The 12,450-nt window shown below is 45.2% G+C and overlaps 1 protein-coding gene across 1 annotated transcript in view; it reads right to left on the bottom strand.

Annotated features, from left to right (window-relative positions):
• Nucleotides 1-12,450, bottom strand: part of EMILIN2 (elastin microfibril interfacer 2) — a 54,025-nt gene that overhangs the window by 19,330 nt on the left and 22,245 nt on the right. Inside the window, exons 3-4 of the mRNA XM_082353513.1 lie at nucleotides 9,809-9,984; nucleotides 1,863-3,773 (exon numbers count right to left, since the gene is read on the bottom strand). Of these exons, the coding sequence (XP_082209639.1) occupies nucleotides 1,863-3,773; nucleotides 9,809-9,984 (2,087 nt within the window). The remainder of the gene's footprint in view (nucleotides 1-1,862; nucleotides 3,774-9,808; nucleotides 9,985-12,450) is intronic.

Below are 12,450 nucleotides of genomic sequence, written 5' to 3'. Positions count from 1 at the left end.
AAGGATGGATAGACTCTGCCTGTTTGTCTCTTTTCAATCAATGAAATTCTCGGAAATCCATGCTTTCTACACTCACAACAATGAATTCATTCCAAAAGGATCATCTTTTGGAAGCCACATTCTCTTTAAAGGCACTCACCCCCGACCCCTCCTTTCACAGCCAAGCGTGAAGGAGTTAACACAGCTTGCCACACTGCCTGGGAGCTGCAAATCAACTGGAAATATCTGGTTCAATCTGTTGTTATAAAGCACAGTCCAGACAGAACTGTCACCATGAGGGACAATCATTCTATGTACACACATAGTCCTGTGACCTTTACCCAACATTCCAGAGATAGGGGAGCTGCATGGGCCTGGGGGGAGGGGAGGGGGAGGGTTATAAATATCGGGACTGCCTGGGTAATTCCTTATCTACAAACTCCTTATCTCTGGGAAGGTTCAAAGCACTTCCCACCCACCACCTGGGACCCTCCCGCCTCCTGGGGACCAGGCCCTGGCTCTCCCCGGCCAGGCCAGGGCTCGTCTGCTTCTCCTGCTCCAGCCTCCCCTTCTCAGGCTGTAAGTCTCAGCTGGGACCCGATCCTAAAATTCTATAAGCTCACACCAGGCCAGGAACTTGCATCAACAGGTAAGGGCCTTTGTCACCTGGAGCTGAGCAAGGTGGAAATGTGATAAAGGCCAACAAAGAAGACAGGATTGGTCAGGAAGTCGGGTCCTTTCGGGCACATGGCTGGCCCTCCCCAAGTCCTCATGGACCCAGTAAGTGTGCGTTCATCTCTGGGAGACATAGGGGAGATGTGTGCAGGCCTGGAGGACAGCGCCTGGGGTCCTCACCCCACCTCCACCGCTTCCCAGCTGTGCGACCTTGGAACACATCCCTGAGGGGACTAGGCCGGTGCTGATTCAAATAAAAAGCGCTCAATAAATGTGAGCTCCCCGCTCATCCCTCCCGCGTCCATTAGAAAAGGCTGGCTCAGTACTGAGGCTACTGAATCCAGGTACAAGGCATGCTCTATCCTTCAGGGATGATGTGCTGAACCCCCAAATAACAGAAATTAACTTGAATATATCACTCAGTACTATTAAGGGACCATTCATTCATTCAATTCATTCATTCATTCATTCATTCAACAAACATTTGTCGAGTGTGTCACGTGCAGCCAGCGTTGCCCTAAGCGCAACTTATGAGTGTCCCTGTTCTGGAGACTATGGGGCTTTAAACAGTTACTGCCCCTAAAGTGCTTTTGTCCACGGTCCTGTCTCTGTCTTTGGAAAGGAATACAACGCATTCTACCTGCCATCATGTAGGCCCTAGATTTTAGGGAACAAGAGGATGCTCAACAAGGATGCTCTGTCATGATAATGACAGAGATTCTAACGACACCAGCAAACAGAAGTGATGCTCACGCAGAGGTGAATGGATACACACACAGGAGACTCCCTGAGTAGAAAACAAGACAACATATCCACCGCCCCAAGCTGCTATGCCACAAATCTGACCCCGACTCTAAGCTCACAGACATGATAGTATAGATCAACCTTCTACCACCTACCTGTGGGGAAGGACCAGTTTTCCTTTTGCATTTTTCAATTTGCTGTCGGCTGATAATTTGCAAAATGCACAGATCGTGTGCTTGAATGCTACGGTGATGTCAAATTACGTTAAAAGTTTCTAAATACTTTCTCTCACTGTTGGTATTTGCCTTAATTTTACCCAGCACCAAACGATTCACAAACTGGCCCCCATCTATGAAGCACACTTTGGTTAGCAGTGATGTAGTTAATTCCACAAACCATCCCAAATCGAGCATAATACGTGTTGCAAACAATTATAAGAAATGGAATTGTAAAGGTCCACTTACTTGCCGATGGTCGAAATCTGATCAGATCTTGCAAGTCAGTAGAAATCTGGAAAACATGGCTATAGAACTGCTGGACTGAATTCTTCAGGCCAGAGATGTCTCTGGAATGTGTCTGGAGCGTCCCGTTCATCTGCCTGACACAACTCCAGAGGCTGCTGACATGCTTGTTGAGCCCTTCCTTGATTTTCTGAAGACTTCCTGAGATGGAGTCCAGTTTGCTGCAGGTTTTCTCCATATGAGACAACCTGTCCTCCACCACGGAGACCCCCCTCTGGACCCCGTGTGTCTTCTCCTTACAAGTGTCCAGCTCGGCGAGGACCTGGCCCTGCAGCCGCTGCCACCTCTCCTCCAGCTGGTCGCAGCAATGCACCGAGGCGGCCGGGGGAGACGGGAGGGGCTCACCCCCCTTAGAAGACCCACGTCCTGCAGCCTTTTTACCTTCTCTACCACTGCTCAGCTCATTATGAAGATGACTCACGTGGTCTTCTGTGCGGTTTAGTTGAGAATAAAGAAAACTAAAATCCTGTTGAAGTCTCTGGATGCTACGCTCGGTTTCTTGAAACTTCCTATGCATTGTGTCATTTAGAGATTTCAAAAGGCTCAAAGGGTCACCTTCTGAGGAGTCGTCTCCTTTTCGCAAAGTATCTTCTCTCCCACGAGGCTCTCCCTGGAAATTCTGTAGGCACATATCCTCCACCACTTGCACTTTGCCCTTCAGGTGGTTTAACTCCACCAAGACCTGCTCGTTCCCAGCCCCCGACCCACCAGGCGGGGCTGACGCTGGGGGAGCGAGTTCTGCCTCCGAGCCATTGGCCATCGCCAGGAGAGCGCGCCCCAGCCGCTCCTCCAGAGACTGGATTTTCTGATCAAGAAGCTGCTTCAAGTCATCTACCTCCCCACTGATGGTCCCCCGGAGGGTTTCTTCAATATAAAAGCAGTGTTCCTCCGCGTTCTTCTCTGTCACGTTGATCCTTGCATCCAGTTCATTCCATCTGGCATCAAAGTCCACATCCGGCTCTGGAACTACGAGGCGGTCAAACTCATTGTCTAGTCGTCCGTTCAGCATTCTGGTCGCTTCAGCAACTCTTTCAATTTTCTGGTCTAACATCTTGATCTGTTGCCCAAAGTCACCATGCTTGGCACCGTCACAGCAATTTTCCCTGGTCGAAGGGTCTTGGACCCGGGCTCGAAGGTCACTGATTTCTTTTCTCAGGTTGGTTTCCTTCTCTCCTATAAGCTCGATCACTCCCAGGTAGCTGCTCCCATAGTCATCACAGTGCTGCTGGAGACCAATGAGCTTATACTCACACGAGTTCTTCAGATCAGCCAGCTTCCTGTCCATTCCCTCCATGAGCTCCTCTCTCAGGGCATCAATCTGACTATCGACATACGCTTGGTAGAGCTCATTGGTCGTCATGGTGACCGTAGGGCCCTGGGCCGCCTCCTGGAGCTGTTTGAGCTGCCCTTCATAGCCCTTCACTTTCCCATCCAGCTCTTCCAGCTTGCTACTCTTGGTCTTCAGAGCATCCTTGACTTCAGCCAATTCAGACTTGATGTCCTTCATGCCAGACTCCTTATTGTTGAGGACACCAGGAAGCTGGACCATTTCTGGTTCTCCACCAATGGCGCTGTCAGGCACTGGCTGGGGGTGCAGGTTACTGAGCCACGATGCCAGCATTTTGCTGGCATCATCCTGAATGGAGTGTTTGAGGTTTTCATTCACTCCAGCAATGGAAGACTGGAGATCAAGAACTGTCCTTGTGAGTCGGAGAACCTTCTCCTCAAGCACCTGGATTTTCTTTTCCTGAAGTTCTAGGGGCCCCTGTTTTAGATCTACGGTCCGACTTAGTTCTGCTGCAGGAGTTGGTGACAAAGTCTTCTCAGGCTCTGAGACTCGGCTTGGTTCATTGTCTGTTACAAAGAAAGAGTTGGACATGACTTAACATTTTCTACCTTTACCCAGTTTCTGCAAAGACAATAAACAGGGTATTCATGGGATTCACTTACAGCTCCCTTCTCACTGCAGGTAATTTTTGTGCTAGAGTAGAAAAGACTATGGGCTTTAAGTAAAATAGACCTCCAGGGGCATTCTGGCTCTGCTGTTTACAGTCTGCCCTCGAGCAGGTTAACTCACTTCTGTGAACTATAATCCCCTCATCTATGAAGAATAGGTACTATCTTCCCTCTTGGGTTGTTAAGAGGATATTTACATGGCACATAATAGATACTCAATGGCCTCTTTCACCCTGAAGGGAGATATTCTTTATTTGTGTTATCATATGAACACACATCATTCCCACATTAGTAACTGCACCCACACCCGGACAGTTGACTGCATTCTGTAAAACCACAAGAACCCACTTGAGATCCACCCATTAGCAGTTGGGTGGTATGATATCACACGAGCAACAAGTTACCCTCCAAGCAACCCCTAAATGTTTGCTTACTTTTAATAGCATCCCTGTGCTAAAAGACTCTCATAGACATTGTTCAGTGCTGTCATGCAGCTGGGGAAACTAACAGCAAATGAGAGATAAAGCAACAGAGTCTACTGGCATCTCCCAACAACAGAGCTACATGGCCCTAAGTAGTGAGAGTCACTAAGTCAAAGAATACAAACATTGAATTTTTTTTGGCCAAGCCCCACGTGGCTTGCTGGATTCTAGTTCCGGGACCAGGGATCCAACCCGTGCCCTGTGCAGTGGAAGCACAGAGTCCTAACCACTGGACCGCCAAGGAATTCCCCAAACATTCAAATTTTGATAATCGTACTTTAAGAAATGTACCCTGCAAGGAAACAGTCCAAAAGAAAAAAATTATTATAAAATAATTGTGATGAGTCATAAAATGAAAATAAACTAACGTACAGAGAGAGAGATAAATTAAACAAAAAGCAGGTTATCAGAATCTGAGGCACTGGACTTCCCTGGTGGTGCAGTGGTTAAGAATCTGCCTGCCAATGCAGGGAACACAGGTTCGAGCCCTGGTCCGGGAAGATCCCACATGCTGCAGAGAAGCTAAGCCCGTACGCCACAACTACTGAGCCTGTGCTCCAGAGCCTGCGAGCCACAACTGCTGAGCCCGTGTGCCACAACTACTGAAGCTCACGTGCCCAGAGTCCATGCGCTGTAACAAGAGAAGCCACTGCAATGAGAAGCCCGCGCACCCCAACAAAGAGTAGCCCCCGCTCACCGCAACTAGAGAAAGCCCGCACACAGCAATGAAGACCCAACGCAGCCAAAAATAAATAAATGAATTTATTTTTTTTTTTAAATCTGAGGCACTAGGAGAATAAGTGGCAAACCACGCCCTTGAACACAGAATACAAGGAATACTAGAATACCATCGACAAGCCTACAGACGATACTGAGACCTATCGTGTAAAGTGGAAAAAGTCACACACAACATAGATTACAATGAAATAAAATGTATTAATGTACACTGACAAACACTGGAAGTAAATTTAGAATGTTGTCGATATTTGAGCTTAATGTTCATTGTTTTTTCCTCCTCTAAACTTTTGCAGACGATCATATCAACAGTTATTATTCATTAAAATCGACATAGTGTTAAAACCAAGACTGGAATTCAGATGTCTAAATTCCCAAGGAGAAAACTAGAAAGAACACCTTGTTTTCCATACTGAAAAATGTATTCTATCTCAGGACACCAGAAATAAAATTCATTGAATCATGTACAAATGAAATGCTGTTCTGAGCAAAAGAAATTCTTTTCAAAGGGCCGGAGAAGCGGGGGAAGATCAGGATGTAAGCAGATGTTTTTTTCATATACTACTGGGATATAAGAATTGCTACAGCTTTTTGGAAGGATAATTTGGCGAATGTATCAAAATACTCAGAATCCTTTTGACTCTGCAATTACACTTCTAGAAATTTATTCTAGTAAATAATAAGGATGAATCCAAAAATTTAACAGGGAAAAAATACTTATTCAAATACTATCTATAATAATGAAAAATTGCAAACAGTCTAAGTGACCAACGGTACAGGATTATGTCCAAACAATCACACTCTATGAAGCCATGAGATGATATTGTAGTATATTTAATGACATGGGTGTTTTTTCATTAAGTTGAAAAATAAGTTCCAAAAACAGTATGTTCATTATAATGATAGTGGATTGAGGATAAGCACTTCCTTTCATTCTCTTCTGAAATCCCACTAAAATGGCAAAAAAAAAAACAAGCAAAACAAACCCCAACCAAGTCACATATAAAAAATTGGGAATCAGAATGGTTTTGGACTTTTTCACAGTGCATTGGAAACTAGAAGAAAAATATTTTTTAATTGAAGTACAGTTGATTTACAATGTTGTGTTAGTTTCAGGTGTACAGCAAAGTGATTCAGATATATATATATATATATATATGTATGTATATATATTCTTTTTCAGGTTCTTTTCCCACATAGGTTATTACAAAATATTGAGTATAGTTCCATGTGCTATGTAGTAGGTCCTTGTTGTTTATCTATTTTATATATAGTAGTGTGTATATATTAATCCCAAATTCCCAATTTATCCCTCCCCCGCAGTTTTCTTCTTTGGTAACCGTAAGTTTGTTTTCTATGTCTGTGAGTCTCTTTCTGTTTTTCAAATAAGTTTATTTGTATCATTTTTTTAGATTCCACATATAAGTAATATCATATGATATTTGTCTCTGTCCGACTTACTTCACTTAGTATGATAATCTATAGATCCATCCATGTTGCTGCAAATGGCATTATTTCATTCTTTTTATGGCTGAGTAATAGTCCATTGTATATATACACACCACATCTTCTTTATCCATTCACCTGTCAATGGACACTTAGGTTGCTTCCATGTCTTGGCTATTGTAAATAGTGCTGCAATGCACATTGGGGTGCATGTATCTTTTCAAATTATAGTTTTCTCTGGATATATGCCCAAAAGTGTGATCGCTGGATCATGTGGTAACTCAATTTTTAGTTTTTTAAGGAATCTCCATATTGTTCTCCATAGTGGCTGCACCAATTTACATTCCCACCAACAGTGTAGGAACGTTCCTTTTTGGAAACTAGAAGAAAATTGAGTGAGGCTTTCAAAATTCTAAAGGAAAATTATTTCCAACCTGATATTCTGAAAATATTTTCAGAATATCAAAAAGCTTACCTCCCATGCAATCCTCTCATGAAACTACTAGAAGATGTGCTCTACCAAAACAAGGGAATACATTGAGAAAGAGCAAGCAGGGGGTACAGGAAGCAGGGAACGGATGGGAGAGAAGTCAGTTAAGGTCATAGGGTGGCAGCTGTGAACAAGGACAAGCAGATGACCAGTCCAGGTGGGGCAGGTGAGAAGGCTCTAGGAGAGATTTCTTCAAGAAGATGAAACCGATGTGTCTGAACATAACGAGGGGACATGTAGATAACCAGTGGAGAGTCTGGGTTGAAATAGGGATAAAAATATAGAAAACCAAGCAAAGGAAAACATACTTATTAACTCTAGAGAAATCCAAAAACAGTGTAGGAAAGGCAGCATATTCATAGTACACTACAGAGCTCAGCTGTAAACATTATATAACTACTACAATGTAACCAATAAATACTGAACAGATAAAAACACAGTATAACTGAATGGAAAGGATGGCAGTATAGGAGCCCCATGTTAGATGAAAGGGACTTAAATCCTCACCTTCCATAATGAGAAGTCAAGGGGTGTGGAGGTAAATTCCAAAAGACCATCTAAAGAGTTTAAAGCACTGCTCACTTCAGCAGCACATTTACTAAAATTGGAACGATACAAAGAAGATTTGCATGGTCCCTGCACAAGGATGATAGGTAAATTTGTGAAGCATTCCATATTTTTAAGCAACCTAAGTGTCCATCGATAGATGAGTGGATAAAGAAGATGTGGTATATGTACACAATGGGATATTGCTCAGCCATAAAAAAGAATGAAACAATGCCATTTGCAACAATATGGGTGGATCTGAAGGGTTTTATGCTTAGAGAAATAAAAGTCAGACAAAGAAAGACAAATACTCTGTGTTATCATTTATATGTGGAATCTAAAAAAATAAAACAAATAGATGTATATAACAAAACAGAAACAAACTCACAGATACAGAGAACAAACTGGTAGTTACCAGTGGGGAGAAGGAAGTGGGGAGGGGCAAGATAGAGGTAGAGGATTAAGAGGTACAAACTATGTAAAAAATAAATAAGAAACAAGGACAACACGGGGAAATATAGCCATTATTTTGCAATAACTTTAAATAAAGTATAATCTATAAAAATATTGAATCACTATGTTGTACACCTATAATTAATATAGTACTGTAAATCTATACTTCAATTTTTTTTAATTTTTAAAGAGTTTAAAGTACTTACCCCTGAGAAGGGAAAGTGGGAGAGAAAGGGAATCAGTGCTTTTCCTAATAGTCCTTATAAAGCTACTGAACTCATTAAACTACATGTATGTTTAAACTTTTATAAAATTAAAAGTAAAACTAAACAAAACAGAAATAAACTGCCCACTATGATTCAACACGCCCCCTCACTACTTGTCTAGTGTCTGCCTTCCATGAGGTCAGGGACTGTGTCTGCTTTGATTTTCTCTTTTCCTAAGAACCTAGTATAGAGCCTGCAGATATAGAAGCTCAATAAATATTTGTGGGATGAATGAATGAATTTTTCTTTAACAAAATGTATGCACAGAAATAGAAAAGAGAATAGTGCTCTATAGTAAAATGTTAACAGTAGTTGTCATTTGGTGGTGAGATTATGTGTACTTAAATATTTTTCCTATAAACATTCTGTAATAGATATGCATTACTTTTATAATAAAAATTATTTTAAAATCTGTTTTACGGACAATATTGGGAAACACCACTAGTTTCAAAACCGAAAACACAGGACTTCCCTGGTGGCACAGTGGTCAAGAATCCACCTGCCAATGCAGGGGACACAGGCTCAAGCCCTGGTCCGGGAAGATCCCATATGCCGCGGAGCAACTAAGCCCGTGCACCACAGCTACTGAGCCTGCACGCCGCAACTACTGAAGCCCATGCGCGTAGAGCCCGTGCTCTGCAACAAGAGAAGCCACCTCAATGAGAAGCCCGCGCCCTGCGACGAAGAGTAGCCCCCGCTCGCCACAACTAGAGAAAGCCCGCGCACAGCAACGAAGACCCAATGAAGACAAAAAAAAAAAAAAAATGAAAACACCTCATGGGAAAATATAATCATTTAAAGACGACTTAAACATTTAACTCATAAGAAAATCTAGGTTTTTCTCACTGAACTTTAAAAAAGAAGAAAGATAAAGTGATGTAGAATAAAATGTCAAAATATTTTTATCCATAAAAGTCAGTTTCTTAGTGTTACACTTAAAAGCCAAGGTGACAATTATCATTGCTTTCTAAGCTATTCATTGAGTTTGTGCTACTTCACTTAAAAAAAAAATCAAAAGCAAATTTAAGAACAGCCTCATTGGATACTTCTAACTTGGGGCTTAGCTTTGCAGATATCTCACCCCAAACAGAATGAGAATGATTCTACTTACCTATTTTTTTTTTGAAAAAGAAACAATTTTAGTTTCTTCAAATTCAGGTTTATGGGAGCTTGTACATGAAAAGTAAAGTAAAAACAAACCAAGCATCATTACCTCATTACATTTGACTCTCTTCTTTCTGTGCCTCAGGCCACACGAGGCTGAGACCAGCAGCATCTCCCACTCTAAGGCCTTGGCTTTCACAACCAGTTGGCCCTAACAAAGCAATTTACTTTTTAAAAGTCTGTCTTCCGATCGCTACTGCTTCTGCAAATAAATTTGTGTGCCATGTGTCTACTGCAGGCATATATGCGTGTTTTGGGAAGACCGTGGAAAGCTCGACACTGTAACTCATAAATCCTGTAGTTTGAAGGAGCAGTGGCGGCCTGCAAAGCAGAGCACAAGTCAGAAGTTACCTGTGGCTTTCTTCACGCTGTTTCTCGGCCGAGCGGGTGTGGGGCGGGGAGTCTTCACGGGGTCTCTGGGACCTTCTTGGCAGTCTCCTCCCCTGAAGCCAGGGCAGCACCTCCATTCCAACTGTGTCACCGTCTTGTACCTGGTGACATATCTGGGTCTGACATTCACACGATAACTGCCGAAGAAAAAGGTGGCATCTCTCTTTACTGGCTGCTGTTGCAAACACCCCCGGCCCCCCTGGCTGAACCCGAATGAAGACGCTCCAGGTCACTGCTCTCTCCAGGCTGACCCAGCGGGGATCACTGGTCTCCTCTAGTCCGGCCCTGCCCCCCTCCTTCCTCCAGCTCTTGCATCCACCTGCCCCCAGCTCCCCTCCCACTAAAGGCTGGAGAAACAGACAACTCAGAAAAACTTGGCCCATGAATCTCATTGGATGTGGACATTGTTCACAAACTGGGCTTTTATTTCACCGAAAAACTTATACAATTCGCTGCTTTGTGGAGGCTTTTCCAAGGTAAGTCAGGGCCGTTTGGTTTGTGGTTTAGAGAAACACCCCCGGGTGCCCTCGCCTCCCATGGCTCCCTGTGTATTCATCTCGGCACCGTCTTTCCCAACACCAGCAAAGGGAGCAGCGAGCCTCTGGAGACCCACCTCACGCTATTTGTTTTCAGATCCTTTTAAAAAGATGCCCCGGTCCACACGGCTAAAGACAGAAATAAGGAAGCAGAATGGGAACCATTCAAAAATCCCATTTACGGTGCACTTGTGTATCACATAGAGACCCTGGCAACAAGCTGGAAAGTCCTTCAGACCCAGGGCTGGACCTCAGCCCAGAACAGACCGCGACAACCCAGAGCCCCTGGGCGCTCAGAGGGACCAACCAGGAGTTCACCCCCCAGGGGCCCTCCCTGCTCACAGCACAGAGGCGAGCCGGCTCCTGGCTCACCCCGGCTTCTCTTTTTTTTTTTTTTTTTTTTAATTAATTTATTTAATTTTGGCTGTGTTGGGTCTTCGTTTCTGTGCGAGGGCTTTCTCTAGTTGCGGCGAGCGGGGGCCACTCTTCATCGTGGTGCGCGGGCCCCTCACCATTGCGGCCTCTCTTGTTGCGGAGCACAGGCTCCAGACGCGCAGGCTCAGCAGTTGTGGCTCACGGGCCCAGTCGCTCCGCGGCACGTGGGATCCTCCCAGACCAGGGCTCGAACCCGTGTCCCCTGCACTGGCAGGCAGACTCTCAACCACTGCGCCACCAGGGAAGCCCCCAGCCTCTCTTTCTGACTGGGAACGACAGCTCTCTTGAACCTCGTCACTTTCTCTTCATTTCCAACACCAGCACGAGTGAGCAGCTAGCCCCCTTTTGGGACCGATTCCCAGAAAGAAATGGGCTTTGCATCACGTCCTCAGGGTTGCTGTGTGCTGCTCAGGGTGGAATCGGGGGGCCTGGTGCCAGCCTAGTGACTCCATCAGGCCCCGGCCTTGTGGCAGGTTGGAGTTCAAAGTTACATTCCGGAAAAAATTACAAATGGCTAAATGTAATGGACTTCTGGCATCCTCCCTGAGGGTCCAAACCATGACACTCAAAACCTCACATGCCAGGAACTACCTCACGTGCCAGGACAGGCAAGGCAACCCTTCAGAATTCCAGGAGGGCCCACCGACAGCACTGCCCCAGCGGGAGTATCCCAACACCTCACTGACCCGTCTCACCTGGTCTTGTAGGGTAGTGGTTCTCAACCTTGGCCGTGTGTTAGAATTACCAGGGACCTGTGAAAAACTACCCATGCCTGGGTCCCACCCTCAGAGGCTCTGATTCAATCGGTCTGCAGTGCGGCCTGGGTGTGCGGATTTTGAGACGCTTGGGTGGGAGCCTTTTTAAGGAAAACTGATGAGAAAGCCCAATAAGTAAAACAGAAAAGAAGGGCGGGCTGCTCAAGGGGTCAGGGGCAAAGCAGGTGCAAGACCTCCCTTCCTCGTTCTTCATTCTCTCATTCCCGCCACGTCCCCCATCAAGGCCCCACTATACACATTATTCCTTTTTCACAAATGAGAAAACAGAGGCTCGTAGAGGTTAAGTGACTTCTCCCAGTTCCAATGATCAGGAAGGGCCTGGACTGGACTTTATAGCCGTGTGCTTGCCTGTACCCTGCAGGGCCCTCCCAGCGCACAGAAGCAGCCAGTCTCGCTGGCAACTGCCTTCAATTTGAAGCAACCGCACCCACCCAGGCCTGTTCCAAAAGGGCCCACAAGCTGGGTGAGAAGGCAGCCTGAGCATCTAATTCGGTCCAGGTCCACACTAGCCCTCAGCCCCCAGCACCCCACCTACCAAAAGCATCCTCTGTGTGGTCCCAGAAACTACAGGAAAAGAAAGAAAAATTCCACTTCATTGTTTTGCAGGCTCAAGCACAGCATAATGCTGGAAAAATGTGTAATCTCAGAAAAACTTGGTTCCTCTGAGCATTTAGGATTGAATGTGAAAATGTGTCTGCTCTGGGGTCTTATCCGTGTGCTGGAAGATAACAGCCCTCATTAAACCCTTCTGGCCATGGCTGAGCGGGGCCGAGGGGCCCAAACCCCGCAGCTTCGATGCCGAGGGACGAGGAACGGCCCCCCACCCCACCCAACTCGGGGGACTTAGCCCCTCACC

This window comes from Balaenoptera borealis (assembly GCF_965194805.1).
Source record: "Balaenoptera borealis genome assembly, chromosome: 14".
NCBI lineage: Eukaryota > Metazoa > Chordata > Mammalia > Artiodactyla > Balaenopteridae > Balaenoptera > Balaenoptera borealis.
The sequence above is the reverse complement of the archived record's forward strand: the minus strand, read 5'-3'. Positions and strand labels throughout refer to the sequence as shown.